At 37.8% G+C, this 22,217-nt stretch overlaps 1 protein-coding gene across 1 annotated transcript in view; it reads left to right on the forward strand.

Moving 5' to 3' along the window:
• Positions 1-21,890, forward strand: part of LOC117022256 (alpha-fetoprotein-like) — a 35,774-nt gene extending 13,884 nt beyond the window's left edge. Inside the window, exons 9-15 of the mRNA XM_033106207.1 lie at positions 1,366-1,498; positions 3,423-3,520; positions 5,853-5,991; positions 8,003-8,229; positions 17,456-17,588; positions 21,244-21,283; positions 21,517-21,890. Of these exons, the coding sequence (XP_032962098.1) occupies positions 1,366-1,498; positions 3,423-3,520; positions 5,853-5,991; positions 8,003-8,229; positions 17,456-17,588; positions 21,244-21,283; positions 21,517-21,545 (799 nt within the window). The 3' untranslated portion in view covers positions 21,546-21,890. The remainder of the gene's footprint in view (positions 1-1,365; positions 1,499-3,422; positions 3,521-5,852; positions 5,992-8,002; positions 8,230-17,455; positions 17,589-21,243; positions 21,284-21,516) is intronic.
• The last annotated feature ends 327 nt before the right edge of the window (positions 21,891-22,217 follow it).

Here is a 22,217-nt window from a genome sequence, read left to right on the forward strand (position 1 = left end):
TCCAGCCACTTGATACCACATTGGAATGCAGTCTTTGGGTGATTGGGTCTATTGCATTTTGAGAGAAGCTGAAAGTCTTTTGATTTTTTAATGTTGACAACTAACACAGGAATCTTTAAAAATGCAATCGAGATCAAATGTTGGCAAGCTTTACTCTAAGAGACTTAGAGTCATCACTAAAAGCTTCAGATTGGTATACCTGGTCAACTCTTCTATTCTAATTAATTTAATACCTACTACCAAAGCCATGGTGTGGCATTTAAAGATTAGAGAGACAGAGTATTAATATCTCTGGTGTCATTCAGAAGTGCATATTAAATGCCATGGTGTGGCATTTAAAGATTAGAGAGACAGAGTATTAATATCTGTTGTCCATTCAGAAGTGCATATTAATTTGTGCATAAGACAAACTGAGTTTAATGTGTAATGTTAAGATGATGTTGCTGTGTGATTGAAATATTTCCAAAGTCACTTTGTGAAGCATTATTTGGAGCAACCACATTCCAACAAAGCATAAGATTTGAGTTTTTTTAAATTTTTTTATTTAAGGTTCTTTATAGAATGACTGTAGCTATATTTCTGAAATTTCATTTGATACTGGCTTATAAAAGTAAATGTCACTTTCTGTGCCCACTTATTCCTAAACATGCATTTGATACTGAAAAAGTCGATAGGCACAACTTCCTAGTGAAAATCACATTAGACTGAATTGGGAGAGCTGAGTTCTAGCCTAGCTTTGTCATACATAAGCTTTAGAAGGTGTCATGCCACTTAATTTCCCTAGGCTTTTGTGTTTCAACTGTAAACTGAGGCGGTTGGCTAGCATCACTCCTAAAGTGCCTCCCATGATTGTGTTTCCTTTCAAAATATTCTAAAGTCCAGATTTTTCATTCTTGTACCCCAGAAGAACTGCAGATTGTGCATGGTCTATTCATGGAAAAGAGGGGAATATGGTGATTTAATACCTGGCTAGCACTTACTTTAAAAGAATTGTAATACTTATAAAATCTAGCCTCAAAGATCATTGAGAAACATGTAATCTCACCCAAATACTTGAAATTAATTTCTAGAGAAGTCAGTAGAGATCCAGAGCCGGGAACTATCAGCTAATTAACATATTTTAGGTTCAAGTTATGGAGCTGCCACTCACTACTGTGTGACTTTGGAACCATCACGTAATTTTATTGATTTGGGTTCCTTATGTTAAAATATAGTCAATAAAACCTCCCTGCCAGCCCCCCAAGGTTTCCAAATGTCTTAAGGTCAGTTAAAATATTGAATAAATTTCATAATTATAATTGGCTTTTCAAAGAAAACTCTTTAAATTTTACTGTTTACTTTCTAATATGTTTCATATAACTACAGGTTTCTTTATGAATATTCAAGAAGACTTCCAGAGCTGCCACTTCCAGTGATTTTAAGAGTGGTTACAGTATATCAAAATTTATTAGGAAAATGCTGTAAATTAGAAGATCCTCCAGAATGCTATCGCCATGGGGTAAATGCCTTTTTATTTTTTAACCTGTTATACAGAAGTGATTACAAACATATGAAAAATTACAGTGCTATTAGTGGCATACGTTAGCGAGATGATTATGCATGTTCTTGCTAATTGCAAGCACTGCACAACAAATATAATTTCCATCTAAAACGAAGACCACAGATCATACTGTAGCAAGTCTTTCTGCAAGTCACTGTCTAATAGATTCTGTGCTTCACGGAAAATTGTCTGTGCATCTCCTCTTTAAAGTGAAAGTCTGCTTGGCACAATAACAGGTAGCATGAAAGCACAGCCTATTAGGGGAATGTCAACTATTTCCACCAAGCAGTCCTGGAACCTGTCCCTATTTCAGGCCAGAAATCGTATTGTTTACAGGCAGCAGCTCCTGTTATACATTTGACATGAAAAAAGCAGGTGAACTTACAAATTTGACCAGATCATCCATTACTCAGGGATTACCAGGAGCCAGGTGGTTCTGGCTATTGTTATTCTAAACAATGAGTTGCATATTTACAGGGGGGAGTGGAGGGGTGGGAGTGGAGGATGAAGACATCTCTTGTCCTGTCTGGACTCCAGTATCTTGGTGTTCCCAGAGAGAAGGATAAATGCAGGTGATTCAGTCTCTCGTAGGTTAGCACCCTTTAATAGTATCACCAGCAGACCTCCGCAATGATCATTATGTTAATAGTAACACATACAGGAGCATGGATGTTTGGAGTCAACAAAGCAACTTTGCAACCAGTATCCCATTTGATCCTCATAACAGCCTGGTAACATAGGTAATGCCAGAATTACTAACAACATTTTATAGGTGGGAGTAATGATTTTTCAGGAGGTTCAAATGACTTGCCCAATGTCACACAGGCAGTAAAGACAAGGGTAAGGGTTAAATCCAGGCAAATAGTTTGCAAGTCTGGTAAAATTTTTACTATAACAAATATTGCTTATTAGGATCTGATGGACTGGATTTGGTGATCTTACCAAACAGCTAAGACTGCAAGTTCACTTGTATCTTTCCACTGGAATTTGTTTGTGTGGTTCAAGAACTCTGAATTTGCAATTAGAGCTGAGAATTCCATTTGATTCACTTCAATGTGTATTTCTGGAGCTTTACTATATTCAAGGCTGGTACATGTTTTCCTTAAACTATGACTTCTTAATACTGTCGACTGGCCAAATAATCCTCCAGATAGTCCACCAAAAGAAAACGGTTTATTCCAGGAAGAAAAAGAACCAAGGAGAAAATGCACACCCACCAGCCAGCCTTGCCCACCAGCCACCCATGTGGGAAGAAGGGAGGAACCCACCATGGCTCCCCACTTTATTTGCATCCCTCCCCAGGAAGTTACCATAGAGTTCAACTGGAAGTCAAGACTGGAGAGTTAACAAGGGGCCCAGCTCCATCCATAGTCCTCCCAGCTCTATGGTTAAGTGTCTTAAGATGTCAGTTTAATTTCAACAATACATATCTATATTTCTATATCTATATCTTTATCTCTATATTTGCTGGTTATTTGTAAGGCTATATTATCACAACCCATAAACACACATGCACACACACACACACACACATACACACACACCGACCAATCAAATTTAGGTCTATAAACTACCTTTAATGATCTATTTTTGGCTTGATGAATGATTTGCCTGAGGCTTGTAAAATATACCATTTAATCACAAATGAGTTTTTATCACAGGAAGCCGAATATCAATGTCGCTGTTCCACTTTTTTCTCCACAAAGTACATAGCCATTCCTGTTTTAGCAAAGTGTGTTTTTCAAGATTTGTTAACTCGTAGGTAAATAAAGTCCTGAGTTTAGGAAAACAGTTACACTTAATGATTATAGAAGATGGTTTTGCAATCTTACCTCAAGATATATTGTTGCAATGATAAACACTGACTATCTTTATTTTTCAGAAAGAGATGTTTCAAAGAGTGGTTCTTGAAAGCCATGAGCGTGTTAAAAATTATTGTGGTTTACATGAAAAATTAGGAGATAATAACTTCCACGACAGGTATGTTTGTAAGACATTGTCCAGATTTATACTTGTTTAGTGAGTTTTTGTTAACTCCTGGTGCTGGAATTTGCTCAAGAGTCTCCATCCAACCTTAAAAGTCCCCGAGGTCAAGGTAAAAGCCAGTTCTGAATTAACCTAGCTATCTTTGTCTTGATAAGATAGTGTCCACATAACTTTAGGTGCTTTTACACTGCTTTCCAGGCCAGTTTCCAGATTTCAGTTAATACCCAGAGGTTAGAGAGCCAACCAGCCCCTGGCTGCCTTACTGCAATCTCACAGGGGCTCATTCCCCCACACGTAGACATTTAGTTTGGGGCTTTGCGTGCAATTTTGAGTCAAAGCTGCAGCAGAGAGCTAATGTGGGGTTCTTTTGTCCGTTTCAAATCAGGTCCACATAGCAAATTTTGTATTTTCACCACCGAGAATAGTGATGGATCCCTTTCCTTAGTTACCTTAGTCATTGACCAGAGGAAACACACACAACTCCTTGTGTGCAGAGAGACTGATAAATCCCAATGTATTGCAAAGATTGATATATCAAAAAACAAAAGCCAATATTTAGGAATCTTTAGAATCATGCTATAATAGTCTATTTGGAAGCAGACTATTAAGGAAAAATTCAGTTTAATATGATGTTCCCTATTATGGAGCTTAAACGGCTTGTCCAGATTAATGGAACCAGGAAAAGAATTCTTGTTTCAGAGAGAATATTTGACTTATTACTTTTCTTTTATGCTGTGTTCAGCTGCTAATGTCTAGTTTAAATATTAGATCTGTGGTCCTCAAACTTCAGAATTACCTGGAGGACTTGTTAAAATACAGCCCCACCCCCAGAGTTTCTGGGATGGGGCGAGAATTTGCACTTCTAACAAGTTGCCAGGGGTGCTGATACTGCTGGTCCAGGAATCACAGTCTTAAAACCACTGGGTTAGATTGACTGTTTCAGTGGATGTTATAGCTAATTTCTTCCCCCATAAAATTCTTTTATGTAACATAAATTCAAGAATTGACTCCGGTTTTTCTTTTAGTTGTTGTCCTCAAATCCAGATCTGTAGAGTCTTTCTCCTTAAAATCTCTCTCCACGTCCCTCAATTCCCACCACCACTCTTCTAGTTCACCACCTCTCACATGGATTACAGGAATGGCTTTCAAACTGTTTCTTCCCTCACATTGCCTCTTGCCCACCTCCAGTTCATTCTTTATACATCAACCATAATTATCTTAAAAGCAATGTAAATCTGATTCTGTAACTAAGCTTTCCACTCTCCAATCCTCAATCTCCTTCAATCAAGAAAACAGAATCACATTCAATGACTTCCCAAATTCTCCCCTCCCACTTTCACTCCCCTCTAGCTGGGTCATTTTTAGTTATTGTCAGCTTTCAGTTCACATGTCATTTCCTCTAGGAGGCCTGCCTGATTTCCCTGGGATGGGATTCAATGATTCTATGTGTACCTAAGGCACTTCTGTATTCCTCTCCCTCTGCCAAGGGTACTTGTCTATCTCTCCCACTTGGGTGTGAGCCCCATGAGAGTAGAGACTGTTTCCTGACCATTGCTGTAGACTCTAATCCTACACATTGCAGACAACCAATAAAAGCTTTAATGGCTTATGCATATATTTATTTAGGAAGCTGTTTACTCGAGTCTGATTTTGTAGCCATCCCAATTAGCTATCATAGTTAAACTTGATAAGTAGAAAAAGATGGATAAGGGCGAAGCAAATTTTTTATAGGTTATTTTTCCCTGAAGACAATAATTTCTAAAGTCTTCAGAGCCTGACAAGACCAAGTTATTAAAATTGTATGTTTAAAGATAAATTATTATCATAAACAAATTGAAAACTGTTATGAATATTCACGTCTCTATGCTGTATAGGAAAGAGATTGATATTTTTCTAAATGTCCCCAGTTGAAAGCAAAAGAAAATCTACATAGCTGAATCTTTCCAGTAAGCAGAAACAGAAAAAGTAATAGGATTTACTAAATACTAGTGTAAGTAGGGGCACAGTATTAATCTTCCACATGCATAAGGTCACATGAAAGCAAAAGAGAAAACACCGAAAGTTGCATTGTTGGTGTTTCTTTGAAGAACCCTTCTCTAGGCAACATAATTAACATCTCAATGTGTTATTTTGGAAGAGAATGCCAGGTATTTTGAATAAGCCGTTAGGCTATTGGAAGAAGGACTGAAAGGATAGAATTAAACTCAGTTTAATTCCTTGTTCATCCTAAATCCCAGATAATGTCAGATATTGAGGATACCTCTGTAGAAGTCTTCATTTTAGACACATAATCATTTCCAGGAGTAAGAGGAAATTATTCTTGCAGGCTCATGGTCCTTTATACTAAAAAAGCCCCACAGCTATCTGTTCAAGAGTTGATTATGTTCACGAAGAACATGGCAGCTGCTGCCACCAGATGTTGCCCGCTGAGTCATGAGCAACAGTTTCTCTGCATGGAGGATAAGGTAAGCACATCTGTGACTTCATGTTTGCCTGTTCTTGAAGTTCTAATCTCCGATCCCCAGCAATCAATCTCCTGTCAGTGGACACATCTCTGAACTGTTCAATGGAGCCTAATAATTTTGTCCCTGGGAGAAATTCTTTAGGTCAGCTCATGCCAATTGTCTTTGATTAGCAACAGGGGTAAGGAAGCCTCTGACCTAACCCTGGGGGGTGTCAGATTCAACAGGCCTTTGCCTGGATCATGTCTATTTCTTGGATTTTCAAGTCAACAAAAGTGATTTTGCCAGCAACTTAAAGATAATGCTGACTTTAGACTAACTCATTCTAATCAAATGTGTAGGAAAAATACCCAGTCTTCCTCCTGTGTTTCTCCTTTACTCTCACAATGCCACCACACTCACACTTCTGACACCAGATGTGGGGGAATCTCCCCCACACCAAGCAATTCTCTGCGACGCCAGCTGAGTGTCCTACAATTTTACTCAGTACTGACACTATCTACCTGGAGATAGTATCAGATCCCAGAGGTTCAGGGCTCAGTTCTACATGACTTCCCCCACCCCCTTCAGATGACAATTGCAAGTCCAGGTTGTCACCTGTGCTTCTGACCAACTGGCTATACATCAGAGGTTCCCACGACCTCCTTCTAGGGTTTGATTGATTTGCTAGAGTGACTCATAGAACTCAGGGAAACACTTACTTATGTTTACCAGTTTATTAAAGGATATGATAAAGGATAGAGATGAACAACCAGATGGAGAGATACATGAAGTGAGGTCTGAGTGGGTCCTGAGTGCAGGAGGTTCTGTGCCTGTGGATTTGGGGTGCATCACCTTCACCCCCCCACCCCCACAGTATGTGGGTGTGTTCACCAAACTGAAAGCTCTCCAAATGCGGTACTTTTGGGATCTTTGGGAGGCTGCTTTATGCAGATATGATCGATTATTAACTCCATTTTCAGTCACTCTCCCCTCTCTGGAGAACGAGGGGTAAGGCTGAAAATTCCAAGCTTCTAATCACATGTTGGTCTTTTTGGTGACCAGCCCCAATCCAGGAGCTCACCCAGAGTCACCTTATTAGAAAAAAAGATGCTCCTGCTGCTCTTATCAAAACAGGGGTTTCAGAAGCCCTGTGTCAAGAACTGGGATCAAAGGCCAAATATTTATACTTTCTGTCATCTTACATCAAACTCACAAGTATGAAATGTATCAGGCAGAGCCCCAGTATGTTCATTTACAATGAACAATGTTTTCCCAATGGCAGGCCTACTTGGGCCTAACAGCTAAGCTACACTTATTCCTGAATCAAAATGTTGATACTTGGGAAGTTGAATTAAAATATGGGTATTGAAAAATTTCAGATTAAAAAATTTTATTATCTAGCCCTGCCTTCCTTTTATTTTATTATAAATTTTTATTATATAGTCATGCCTTCCTTGGAGAACTCTTTCAGTTAGACTTACATTTTCCTGAAGCCTTATTTTTAGGTGATCCATCTCTTCAAGATGGATAAACTCATACAGTAAATGTTGATGCCTAGCGGTTCCAATTACTTCATTCCCAAATACATAAGTGACGGCAAATTTGGGTGTCCATTACACTCAGAGAGTCACACAGGCAGGCTTGTAGGCAGCATGAGAATAAGTATCAGACACACTGGGAGCAAGACCAAGTGACAGTTCTAGAAAAGAACAAGAAAAGGAAGGCGTTAGCTGAAATAGGAGCTAAGAATTTTTTTCATCATTCATTTATTCATTTTTTATTCATTTGGCACTCCAATCATCTTTCTTACAGTTGAGTCAAATTAGCAGTACTGTTGACTTGAGGCTTTATTGTAATTTAATGGAGTATAAGACTGCACCTAACACTCTTGCTTTTTCCCGAACAGTGAAACCCAAGTTGAACTAGCAGAAACTAGAATTTGAGAATACGTAAATATAGCCTTATTTGCTATGGGTAAGAAAATAACGACCACGAACTTTATGACTCTTATTTTAATTTTCTCCTGGGAAAGGCTAAGCTAATTCTTGGAGCTTTATGCAGAAGACATGAAGCAGAGCCTATCAACGTCGGTGTGGGTCACTGCTGTGATGACTCCTATGCCTTCAGGAAACCATGCTTTGATGATCTGCAAGTCGATGGGACTTACATTTCTCCACCTTTATCCTGTGACCAAATTATCAGCCTTAAAGAGGGCTTGTGCAAAGCTCAGGAGGAGGAATTCCAAACTGAAAAGCAAAAGTAAGGATCTTTGCTTAATTTGTTCTTTTCTGCTAACAAAGGAGGAGGTATAGAGAACTGTACAGTGGGTGCAGATATAAGTACTGCATAATGAATGCAGTGGTGAAACGTTACGTTGGAGGTCACGTAAAATTGAGAATATCATGCAATTTTGCAGTTTTGGCTAACATGGTTGCTACCCCCAGCTTGATCAGTAAATGAGAATGAAGCCTATTGGTCAGAAAATATTGACAGAGAAGTACATTCATGTAGTTTTCCTACGATGTGAACTTTGGAACATTAGTTTCATAAGGGGGTCTCATACAAATAGGGTTCCATGATCAAATAAGTTTGGAAATACTGTATTTCCTTGCTCCTCTTAGAAATTCATACCTTTCATTAACAATGGAAGCCAGAGAAGTCTTGCGATAATCTGTTTAGCTTGTTCTAATTTAGCATCATTTGGGCCATAGAAACTACTAAAATTAGGCAGCACCAGTATGCTGGGAAAGTGTTTCGGAACATTCCATTGAAGTGATGTGTATCACCTCATAGTATGTCATTACTTTTGCTACTACTTTTACTACTGTTACTAGGAGTGACTGTTTTGTCTGTTTAGAACAGTTTTGGGGTGATTGGTAGTGGGTGGCAGCTGGTTGATAATGTAATGCCTGTAAATTCAACTCCTTGAATCCTTGATTTCCTTCTCCTCTCACTCACCCACGTCCTATAATACAGTGTCTTGCACCAGATGAGTCTGTATAGTAACTTCTCAGAATATAGAAAAACAGGATATCACTAAAAATTCACAATACTGGAAATAAATATTTAAATGCCATTTATATATTTTCTAAAACATATAATATCAAAGAATACTGAAAATGGAAGGAAGCTTAGATATTAATCAATCATCCCCACCCTGAAGTTAAGGAAATCCTTCTAAAACACATTGTACAGTTCCTCCATGAATATTTCCAGTAATGGAAAGACCATTTGCTTAAAGCAGCCTATTTATCTCTAGATACACTTAACTAAAAAGCTTATCTTTTTTATTAAGTAGAAATCTGTTTCCTTGTTACTTCCAACCAAATTTCTACTTCTGGAGCTACAGAAAGACATAATTTATCTAGAGATATTCTGTGTTGCTGATTAAGGATAGATCCCTATTATTTCACTGCTAACTGAGAATGAGGTTGGGTTGTTATACTCTTACTTTGCAGACGGATCTCCAGGGGAAACGCATGTGTGTGTGTGTGCATGCACATTATATACATGATATGTATAATGCATATGAAAATATTTGTAAATTAAAAAAAATTATGGATATAAGTTATTACTTTACAAAGTGCTATTCTGATTTGGTTGCTCTTACTGGTACTGAAGGTTATTGACCAGAAATGTTGCCAGAAGAACATAGTCACTTTACATTTGATCAGGGTTTCCCAATGTGTGTTCTATGTAAAAAGGGTTTCTGGATAAAGTCAGCAATAGAGTTCAGCCCAGTGGTCTTTTCCAACCTTGCTTTTCCAGCATCGATTAACATATGCAGTCATTCCATTATGCTATCCCTCCTCTTGCCCTCCTGCTATTGCAGCTCATTGTCAAATCTCTTCCCTCATCCATTCCTCATGTGATATTTTAGTTAGTTTTTGCTGCATAACAAATCACGCTAAAATGGGGTGATTCAACACAGAATCAGTTATTGTTGCTCAAGCGTCTGTGGGCTGATTGGAGAGTCTGGGCCAGCCTCAGCTATTCTCAGTAGGGCTTGCTCAAGGGTCTCTGGTCAACTGCTAAGTCAGCTGCTCAGACAGCTGGCAGAAGGCTTTCCTCAGCTAGGATGGCTTGTCTCTGATGCATGTGGCTTTCTGTCCTCCAGCAAGCTAATCCAGGCTTCTTCATATAGTAGCTGGGGCAAGGGGGAAAGTGTGCAGGCCTCTTGAGGCCCAGGTGTGGAACCTGGGTAATGCCAGTTTTGCTGGAAGGCAGGTCATATGGCCAGCCCATGTTAAACAGGTGTGGGAATAGACTTCACTTCTTGATAGGAAGAGTTGGAAAGTCACAATGTAAAGGACATGGATACAGAAAAATATAGACAATTAGGCCCATTTTTTAAAAAAATCTATCTGTCACATGTGGATCATTAATGTAGTTATTGAAATTACAGAAAATGATGAATGTCAAGATAATAATGGAATGTACAGCAATTAACTGGTTCTGAAGTCATCAAAAATGAGGGCCATGACAAAGTTTTCTATGTACAGGAATAAAAAGGGATGGGGGATGTTCGAGTTTGGTGACATATACTATAAAGGAGTTATGATTTTTAAAAGAGGATGAAGGAGAAATATGTTGGAAGCAGTAAGAGAACTAGGTGCTAAGGTAAGTAGAATTCAAGCAAAATTAGCTTCCTCTTGAGAGATCTAAGAGGAAGTTGTGTCCTCTGGGGAGGACATATGTTTTTATGTGTGGAGGACCTCATGTTTTCATAGAGAGCAAGAAAGAGAAGTTCCGAAAAGAAGCTGTAGATATAGGGAAATTTTCGATGAGAAAGTCTCAAGTTACAAAGCAGACAGAGGAAAAGTTAGGGAGGGCAAGGAGGCAGGAGATGGTTCAGATTAGGGATGTAGAAACATCAATATGATGGCAGACGATCTGGGAGATTTAGCTTTCTGACTGAGGTGACCGAGGCATGACGAGCTCAGCCTTGGAAGTACCACCTGCAGCACACACAACCTTAGGGCAGCTGGTCCTGCCCGTAGCTCCTGAGAGCTGACAAGTGGCTGCTCAGAATTTCTCCCAATTCTCCCTATCCCACATCACACTGATGGATTGAATGGAACCCTTATTATCAGGTCTTAGAAAAGAAGCTACTTGTTTGCTGCTGCAAAGAAATGTCCTTCTTAGTGCCATCGACCATCTATTTCACCCCCACCCCACTCAGCTAGAGCCAAGTTACTCCCATGGTCCAGGCATTCTCCCTGGGAATGAATTCTGCTGATGATGGACGTGATGTTCAAGGCCCCATTTGGAGTCGACAAATGGTGACTGTTTTAGGAAAAGCCAAAGGGTGAAATTCCAGTGTCTCTGAATCAGCAGGATGCATTGAAAGCACTTCCACCTTTGACAGTGGGGCAGTTCCCTTAGAGTGCCCACCATGCTTCCTGCCCTCCTACAGGCCCCTGACCCTGTCCTCAGGAAAAGCAGGCCCTGGTTTTCCCTGTTCCTTCTCCCCCAAGAGCATTAGAAGTGGTTCCTCATTTCTAATTACCTTATTTACTCTAAGACTTGCTCTTGCAATGTCTAAATATTATTAGTCTGACAATATCATTTTGCCAAGTGATACAAAGTATTTGTTGCTTTGGGGATGAACACATTCTCGCCGTCAGCAAACACAAGCTTGTTACTGGTTCTGCTTTATCACAGTCCTTGCATTCTTATAAGCCAGCTGATCCTTGAAGTCCTTTCTTCATTTCCCCAGGTGAGGTGAGCTGCTCATAAACCAGACTTCAAAACTTTCCAATAAGCACCCGAAGAACACTGTAGCAGCATTTAGTGAGTCATTCTTCCTTTAGCCCAGGCTTGATGTGAGAACATTAGGAGAAAGAAGTCTATTTTTACTTCTAGAGTGCAGGCTTAGCTTTTTCTTGAAGTTCTCTGGGCATACATAGGTACCACTTTCTACATGTCATCTCACCAAATTCTTGTTACAAATTTATGAGGTATGTAATATTATTACCCCATTTTAATTATGAGGAAACTGAGTCTGTGAAGGGAAGAAGACCTAGTATGAGATCATGAGACAGGTAGCTAGATAGATAGGAATTTGCACCCAAGCAGTCTGGGTCAAAAAGCATAAACTTAACTGCCAACATCGAGCTGTTAGTGTGCCCTTATTGAGGAGTTATAACACTGTTATAATTTCTAAAACATGGAGCTCTTCATATAAGGGTGAAATAATAAGTGTGAAACATTAGGAAGCATCCCTGTTCCAGTGAATTTATTGTGTTCTCTGATACAGAAAAGAGTAGCATAGAGAGAGTTAATTGAGGATTTCTGGAATATTCTGAGAGGATCCATATTGGGAGTGAAGGGATTAGGATTCCTGGAGAGGAAAAAATAAATTCAGCAGGATAATAAAGGGAAGGTAGGAGTTAACATCTCAGAATAGGACAGAGAAAATAAAAAAGGACATAGAAGTTCAAAGTAAAAGAATTTCAAATACAATTAAGAAAAAAAAATATTCAGTTGAGATGTTAAAATTTAAGACAGCATGTAAAGACTAAAATGTATTGTAAATAAAGTGGTGGATAAACTTAATGAAAGTAAAAGTTAATATCATAGAAGAGAAAAACCAAAAAGAAGTTGATAGCATTGAAAATTAAAATAAACTTTAAGATTAAAAAATGTAAAACTAAAACAATAGAAAGGATTAGGGGAATATTTTTAAACAAAAGCAGTTCAGTTGGTAGGTGGAGAGATCAGGGTGGGGGAGGGAAGAGGGAGCAGGAGAGGCAAAGCACCTGCAAGCGGATGACGAGCATATGACATAGTTACTGGGGAGGGGGTGTCCAGCTTCCAAGTGGCACAGAGTCCCCAGTTGTGGAAATGGCAGCCGTTACATCTGGAGTGCCAAGGAGAGCAAACATGGCATCCTGATACTCCTGCTCTGAATCTCCTTCCCAGACCTTTTGCCTTCTCATAACGGGAGATTTCTTCTTTTTCTTCTTCTTCTTCTTCTTCTTCTTCTTCTTCTTCTTCTTCTTCTTCTTCTTCTTCTTCTTCTTCTTCGTCTTCGTCTTCGTCTTCGTCTTCGTCTTCTTCTTCTTCTTCTTCTTCTTCTTCTTCTTCTTCCTTCTTCCTTCTTCCTTCTTCCTCTTCCTCCTCCTCCTCCTTCTCTTTCTTCTTTTTTCTCTCTCCTTGCCTATAGCAGTACAATGGGAGTGGTTTTCTTTGTTTAAATAAGCAGCTGCCGGCTGGTCTTCTGGAAACCTAACAGTTACACTCATCTTCCCTCTACTGGTTCCTCTGGGTAACTGCATTCAGAAACCAGTTGACTCAGCAGGGGAAAAAAGAAAAGCAGAGTGGTTCAGTGTGTGGAGGCATAGGGTGAGAGAAGGGAGATAACTTTTCTGGGATGAGACTAGAGGGGTTGGGAAAGACTAAACTATGAAGGCATTTGGAATCCCACAGCTTGTAAGTGAGAAAAGAGAAGTAGAGTATGTATAGGTTTCCCTGTAATTGTTGAATCTACAACTCAGATCCTCAGGGAAATTGTAAAGATGCTCATCAGTTATGTGCTGAATTAATACATGAATAAATAGAAGAAAAGTTATGATGATGTACCATTTATTGTGGGAGTCATGGAGGAGGGAGACCACGGTTGGAAGCAATCAATAATTGGAAATGGAAGCAAGTTGTGCTGTTATTATTAGTATCATAATTCTTTATCTTTGCCACTATGTATTGAGTGCCTTCAGTATACCAGCCCTTGAATATATTATTTTTTGTTATAAAAAAACCTTGCAATGTAGGTATTCAAATTTTCTTTATATAGATGAGGGTCAGAGAGGTTAAGTCTCTCACCCACCATCACACAAACGAGTGAGTGGAGGACCTAACTTGAACCAAAGTAAGTTTGACTTCAGATTGTGCCCTTTCAATGACATTAGAAGGAAAGAGAATTCCAGATTTTGCATGAATTAGCAGTAAACTCTGTCCTCTTCCTACACCAGCTTTGGCCCATTGTGGTGCTGAATCCCTTAAGCCAGATCATAGATGCTCCAAATAGGTGTTTGGAAACAGGATAATCTCACTGTGTAGGTACCAATGATGGTAGTTTCTGTAACCTGGGACTTATGCTATCCAAGGCTATTAAGGGTTGGTCAGTGAATTTCAGCATCATGAGCAATATTGTTTCTGTAGTAAAATATATTCTGAGCCAAAATCCACCAAATTCCAATGGGAAATAGCCCGTGTCTCTCACTTTAAATAATTAATTTGTTAAAAACTGATAATTATTATTTGAAGATAGCATAAACTGATTTGACTATATATCTAACCATACAGACTTGAATTATACTGAGATACAAACAAGTACAATGTTTTCTTTCAAGTGCAACCAAGTTTAGGTCTGATTAGAAAATTGAATAGGTACAGTTGGATAGAAAAAATAATACTTGTACTATTCTATTTCTTTTAAAATATTGATTTATTTTATTTTTAAAATAATATATAATCATTGCAGAATATTAAGAAAATACAGTAGAGAGAAGAAAATTATAATACTTTTATTCCAACATGGCAGAAATATCTATTATAACTATATGTACTACATAAGGAACATAGAATGTCACATATGTATACAAGTGCACTGGGGCGGGGGGGTGTCCACGACTGCCCTCTGTCCACAGTCAATGATTCTAATATTTAATAATGCAAGTTTTGCATACTCTTGCTACTACCCACTTATACTAAATTTCAGTTCTAGCAAATATCCCCAGAATCCTCAGGGAAGAGCTTATGAAATTCCCTTCACCTCTCCTATGCCCCAGGAATTCTCCAGGCATGCTCTCCTGGCACGGCTTCTGTACCCCTGGGAACAGTCATGCCCTCTAGGTACCACTGTCTCCTGCTCAGCTGAAGACTGGTTCCCTTGATGTGACAAAGCTGCTTTACGTTTAGTTGTAAGAAGAAAATGATACCCTCCGCTGACCCCTGGGATTATATGCTTTTAGCAGGTGTCATGGCAGTGCTGCTTGTGTCTTAATGGTTTGCAGGACTTTTATGAAGTACTTTTATAGCACTTTTTCAAAGAGTTATTCTGATCCCAAATGACTCAGATATGGGTCTATTGGAGACCCAGCTGGAATCACAGAATTTCTCCTGTCTACCACTAATCAAGCCTTTCCTACTGAACGGAAGTCAGTGAACCTGACTTCTTGTCTCAGGATGAGTCTCACAAGTACAGGCATACTTTGTTTGCTTGTTTCTTTTTAAATCATATTTTTTTCTTTTATATTCCCACTTTTGGTAATATTGTTTTCTATTTCTATATATACAATAAATTCCATTACACTGTGGTTTTGTTTCAAACAGCCAACTATCTTTTAAAAATTAAAAAACAATAAATACAATAAGAAATATTTACCTGCAAAGCTACCATTTCTGACACTTTGCCTTCCTTTTTGAAGGCATTGTCTAGGTTGACAAATTTGTTTTTATTTTGGTACTTTCTATGGCCTTCCTATTGTCTTGTACCTTGCACTAATTTTATGATAAATCAATATAACTATGTATTAATGTTCCTCTGCAAACAATTTGTCTTTTTCTCTAAGGCTGTTTTTAAGATTTTCTTTTAGTAATTTGTTTTCAATACTTTGACTATAATGTATCTAGATATGGGTTTCTTTTGGTTATTTTACTTGGTATCCCTTGAGCTTGCTGCTTGGAGGATTAATATTTATTACAAAATTTGAAAAATTTTCTGTCACTATTTCTCAAAATTTTCCTTCCCAGTTTTGCATCTGCTAATTTGCTGAATTCATTTATCAGTTCTAATAGTTTTTTTTGTGGAATCTTTGGTGTTCTTTATATATAGTATCATGTCATCTGCAAATAATGACAGTTTTACTTCTTCCTTTCCAATTTGGATGCCTTTTATTTCTTTTTCTTGTCTGATTGCTGTGGCTAGGACTTCCGGTACTATTTTGAATAAAAGAGTGAATATGGACATCCTTGTCTTATTCCTGATCTTAAGGAAAACACTTGTAGCTTTTCACCATTGAGTATGATGTTAGCTGTGAGTTCGTCCAGGCACGTTTCATTTTGTTATGCTTTGCAGATATTTTTTTTTCTATAGATTGAAAGTTTGTGCAACCCTGCACCAAGCAAGTCTATTGGTGCCATTTTTTTTTTTTCTAACAACATTTGCTCACTTTGTGTCTCTCTCTGTCACGTTCTGGTAATGTGGGGAGCCATAATTTCTTGTTATTCTGAAGCCTTGCAGACTGGCTCAGTTGTTATCTTTGCCTGCGACTGGAGGGTGTTTACAAGTTGCTGAGGAATGTGGTGGGAATGGCCAGTTTCTGGGACACAGATCACTGATGGCTATCAGGATAATTGATAGGCTCTGTTATGGGATAATTGCTTTGGGGAGCTTTTAGTGATTTGTAGTGTCTATGTTAAAGTTAAAAATTTACGTTCAATGATGTAATGCATTTCTGTAACTGCTAAGCTGCATGTACTCTGATGGTATAAATTGGTGAAGGAGAGTAAACTCAGTGCTTCAGGATCACTGAAGACCGGCCGCATCATTACATGTGTGAGTGTCTTTTTTTCATTCCCACTCCCCCATTCAGGTACTGTTCGATTTGTGGTGGCTGGCCCGTCACATGGTAATTCTTGCAATATTTCAAAATTTTTCATTACTATTATATTTGTCATGGTGATCTGAGATCAGTGGTCTTTGGCATTACTATATTAATGGTTTTGGGGTGCCACGGATGTTTAAATAAGCAGTAAAATACCAATTAATGTACATTTCCACTACCCTTCATGCCTTGTTTCCTTTGTGATTAAGTTTCTTTTGGCCTAAAACAGTAAATGAAGGGAAAGATAACATTGGAAGATTTGGAATACTATTTTATTAAATAGACAGAAACCTGGTTACAATTTTAAATATTCAGAGTGGTTTGAAACACTTGTTTGTATAGTTGTGAGGGAAACTCATTCTGTGAGAGAAATCTGAGATGATTGTCAAGCCATTGAAATTTCAAATTAATTTACTGTTTTTATCATTAATACCATGTGCAGGGCCTTCAACTTCCAGATGTGTATAGTTGTAATATTTATTTGGAAGCTGTTGTTTATAAGTGTTGTTTATAACAAATCTTATAGGAAAACTATCTAACTTACTATATAACCTATTTACTATTCCATGCAATGAAAATAGAAAACAAAAATATTTACCCTAGTAAAAATTACATGAAGATAATTAAATTTAATATAATACTTACATTGAAGAGATGTGCTTGAAGAAAAGTATGTTGAATAAAACATGAAGCTGGTGATGGACATTGTGAAAAGTATGAAGATATCAGGGTGTTTTGAGGGCCTTTAAACTTAGGAGTGGGAGTGATGAAAAGGCATGGTCCTATGCAGCTTTAAATAACTAAGGCTGGTTTGCAAGCAAACTTTCTAGGACTCAGGAAATGCTTGTATTTTTACCACTCATTTCTGATTTCAGACTCCTCAGCAACCTTGTGAAGCAGAAACCGTATGCAGCAGAGATGCAGTTCCAATCAATTATTGTGGATTTCACTCACCTGGTGAAGATGTGCTGCCAAGCAGAAAAAAGTGAAATGTGTTTCCAAGAAGAGGTATCCCTGTTTCCTTGTCTATTCTCTCTGTACTCTTAGCGGTTATTAAAGTTAAAAAAAATCTCTTCTCCATTCCAATTATGAGTGAATTAGGAGAAAATCACTGTCTAGATGGACTGGTGTAATTGGTTATATTTGGTTTTAGGATATGTTAATAGTTATGTTTATTTGAGGAAACTAGGAGTGTTAGACATGAATAGAGATGAATACAAGAGTCATGGCACCAGATGGACTGGGCGTGTTTATAATTGGGGGCGGGAGAAAGAAGGATGAATTGAAGACTCTGGTAATTGCAGAGAAATGGTGTCCTTGGAAATATAGAAAAATTGATAAGAAGTAGCAGTTTAAGGACCTGTCTGAGCAAATGCTAGTTTTGTTCTAGAAATTTCTGAGGGCACAATTAGGAAGAGTCACCAAATGTAGTTTGCAGCTTAACTAGGGAACCTAAGGATTTCATTTTCTCAGTAGTTAGAAGATCATTAGAATAGGGGTAGGAGAACAGAGAGAGGAAAGAGCAATGGCCAGAAAAGAGTGTCTATCTGCGCATACACGCCAAACTGACTACCAGGAGACTGTTTTCTGCAATTTAATTGCATATAGTTAAGAAATAAATTATTTTTCATAAGATGGTAAAGTTGTGTGACTTAAATTTCAAAGACTATCATGGTGGCATAGAATATCCATGTAAAGTCATGCAGCAGACTTGGGATGGACTGCTCTCCCAGGGACATGAGTTGAGGAGCAGAAACTTAGATACAGTAGATAATTGTATGTGAGTAGAGAAATGCAAGTGTGCAGTTTAAAAAAAATAAAGAAGTCTTTACAGTCAAAACAGGCTGGGGCTGGTTAGGACAGTGGATAAGCTTAGCATGGCCCAGAAAAGTCATTTCACAGGTAACAATTTTCATGAATGCCTTTATTACTTTCGGTGACTCTTTTCTACCTGTTCAGCTAAACTGTACATGTATGTTATATTAAAAGTCATATATCTGTAGTCTATTCAAGGGTAGGCAAACTACACCCCTCAGGCTAAATTGATTCTACTTCCTGTTTTTGTCAATAAGCTTGTATTGGAACACTGCCATGCCCATTTACTTGAAAAATTATTTACAGCAATACCATGAATGAATTGACCAATTGGTTCCTGACTTATCCTGTATACCCTAAAAGGTGTCAAGATTAAATGAAATATCTTTCCTTACCTACTATCAACTGTAGAAAATCATGCCATATTTATTTAGTTTTGTATGTTTGTACTATGATTTCCTAGTATATCCTTCTTTTCTGAGAGTTTCTAATTGTCTTTGTTTTACCATGTTCACAAATAAAGCACCTACTTTAATCGCACCATTACAATATTTCAGCTTCTTAATCATACAGTTTTTATAATAACATATTCTATCATCTTAAAGCTGTATGTCAAAAAGTCCTCTGACTTAATCTTTCACTTTGAATCTACTAATTTCTGGGACTAATTCATGGTTGTCCACATGGGGTTTCTTTTCAGCGTAATCCTAGGTAAATTTAATTATTTCTAAAATCCCCTTTGTTTTTTTCTTGGATTCTTTTAAGTTTCGTTGGGCTGCATTCATATGTGTATTTGTATGTATGTATTTTTTCAGAATGGGTACATGGAATATAAACTTTCTGGGTCCTTCATTTATAAATATTATTTTATCCATATATTTTCATAATATTTTGGCTGGTATGGCAGTTGGGTCTAGTCAGTTGTAAATAATAGGATCAAATTCTGGCTAACCTAAGTAAAATTTAGTTTTTGAAAGGATAGTGGTAGCTTCTGGAATCTTTAGGAAGTTTTTGAAAAATAGAAATCTTGAAAAACAGGCAGTACAGTGGACAAGAACAAAAGCAGCTCAGACATCAATGACTTTCTGGTCTTTTACTGCTGGTATATCTATTCATGTTACTATTCTGAGCTCCTATTTCTGCAGTTTGGTATATTGGTTCATATCATACCAATGGCTTTTTTTTCCCCCCAGAAGTTCATCAATATCTCTTACATTGATAGTGATCTTTCTTCCTTCCTTCCTTCCTTCCTTCCTTCCTTCCTTCCTTCCTTCCTTCCTTCCTTCCTTCCTTCCTTCCTTCCTTCTTTTCCTTCTTTTCTTTTTTTTTTTTTGGTATATTTTACTGTTATTGCATTGGAATTTTGAAAAAGATGAGAGACAACACATTTTGAAAGGATACTGGCAAATCATTATGTCCAAAGAGTAAAATGGAAAAAATAATTGAAAAGCTTGTCCCACGGAATATGGAGAAATAGACTGGCAATGTTTTATCCCTAAGTCTTAGGATAAGTGACATGTTAGCCGTCTCCCAACATGTCCAGGATTATAGGATATCAGAGTGGCTGATTTGGTCTCAGTGCAAGGAAAATGTTTCCTCTTTCTTTTCTTTGTTACTTGCATTTATTTCATCATGAGTTCACGTTTTGTATTTCAAAATCTTGCTTGGGCCTTACCACAGGATGTAGAGATATCATAATTTCTTATTCCATGTAGGACATTCCTCATTATAATGCCTTTCTTCTACCTTAGCCTTACCAGAAACTCTTCCCCCCTGCCCCAGCATTTGTTATCATAACAAATTAGAAATTTACCAAGGAACTATGGAATAAATAAAGTCAGGAACGGCTAACGTGGAGAAATGTGATGTCCTCCACTATTGCTAGGTTCAGAGAAAATGAATAAGATCAAATATCAGGGTCTTGTGGCTGCTTATGAGAAAATTTCCCATGAAGGTTGATTTAAAAAGTCTGGGTTACCAAACAAGTGAGGATACCTAAACTTCAGAGGTTTTTTTTTTCTTTTTTTCTTTTTTTCCAATGAGCCTAAACAGATTCCAGTCTCTCTAGATGATTTAGGTGTGGTACTATTTGAGGGTAGAAAGGAGGACTAAATTAATAGACTTCTAACCATTTTGCACAGCATTGTAGAGGCTCTAAGGAGCGCAAGTCATCTAACCATCAGGGTGTGAGTGTATGTGTGTGTGTGTGTGTGCGCGCGCGCTTGCACGCGTGTGTGTGCAGGCGGCTTGTGTATATCTTAGCTACGGAGTTCTGAAGGTCCCATTCTCACTTTGTTAAAGATCTCACTTTCATCTATTTATCTGGGCTTCCACAAATGATTTTTATTTGAATAATGACAATACAGGTAAAAATTTGGGAAAACTGCTGGAATTTATATATATAGAGGTCTACAGCAGTAGAGGTAGAGATAATCTAATCTATTTTAGTGGTTTGTTCCTCTTGAGACCCGTACTTGACTCATTATTAACTAGTCAGGGATTAGCCTAGAGCAGTTTTAAGATTCAGTGAAAAGCTGATGTTGTCCATTTTTACCTTGCAGCAAAAGAGTCCCATATTTTTGTGAGGAGGAAGCAAATTTTTATTTATTCCAAGTCTAGGGTCCTAAAAGTTAGAGGCATTGCAGTTAATTAAATCCTTAAGCTCACAGACTAGTCCTGTGAGAAATTCTAAGACCTTGAGAAGCAGGCACATTAGAACCCAACTCAGGCATACAACAGGGACATCTTAAAGATATTCTATTTGGGGATCCTAGCTGTGTAGGTGTTTTCGTTTGTTGGTTTTCCCTCTCTCTCCCTCACAGATGTGCTTATTTGTTTTTTTCCTCAGGAATCCAAACTGATCGAAAAGTGCCAGTCTCTCTTGGGAGGTAAATGATCCCAGAAAACGTCGACATAGAATCTTTGCTGAGATGTGCATTTTATTTCTTATGTCTACTATGCAAAATAAAATAAGAATCAACAAAATAATATTTCAGCTACTCACAATATTACTCAAGAACACTAGCCAGTCTACACTAAATCTTTCCTTTCCTACTCAGCAGAGAAATCTACTTATTGTTACCCTCATAAAACCCACTTTCATTCTCCTTTCCCTCCTAAGCTTCCTGCTTCCTAGAAACAGCAAAATGAAATATGAAATCAAAGGGACCTTTGTGATGTCTCAGATAGATGTAGTGGGCTGCCATCAACTGGGAACTGGCTATGGGATTTTCAGAGAGAAAAAGACCCCAAGTGCAACTGGAGTTTCTATCTACACCTCTTAAAAGTGATTATTGATGAGTTGAATGAAATGTGCTTTATAATAAAGTTACCCTCATAACTGTTTTGCCTCTCATCTTTACCCTGTGTATGGGATACTGACATTAGAAACAAGCGTTCCTAATATGTTTCTGTTAATTTGAGTTTCCACTGATGATTTCTAATAGTAGTCTTTTCCCTGGAAATCCTGGCATAAATGATATAAAATCTTATTTGGATTTATTTTTACTTTTCCAGATGTTTTGGGGGTAATAAAAAATAATCAGTACTAGTTTAGTGTTTCCTAAGTAAGTGAATTATTTTGATTAGAGAAAAAATTTAATTCTCATTATAGTGCTCTTTACTTGATTTTAAATAGTATTCCTCACTCCAGTGATTTCAACATGTTCCTGTACATTAGCAAGTTAAATCCAATAAAAAGATGTTAAGTATGTATTGCATTCAATACACTGTGCTAGATGCTGCAGGGAGGAATATGAATATGATTAAGACCAGAGCACTCAAGAATTCACACAAGATATAAACACATAAGGAATTATAATA

Source organism: Rhinolophus ferrumequinum, chromosome 5 (genome assembly GCF_004115265.2).
Source record: "Rhinolophus ferrumequinum isolate MPI-CBG mRhiFer1 chromosome 5, mRhiFer1_v1.p, whole genome shotgun sequence".
NCBI lineage: Eukaryota > Metazoa > Chordata > Mammalia > Chiroptera > Rhinolophidae > Rhinolophus > Rhinolophus ferrumequinum.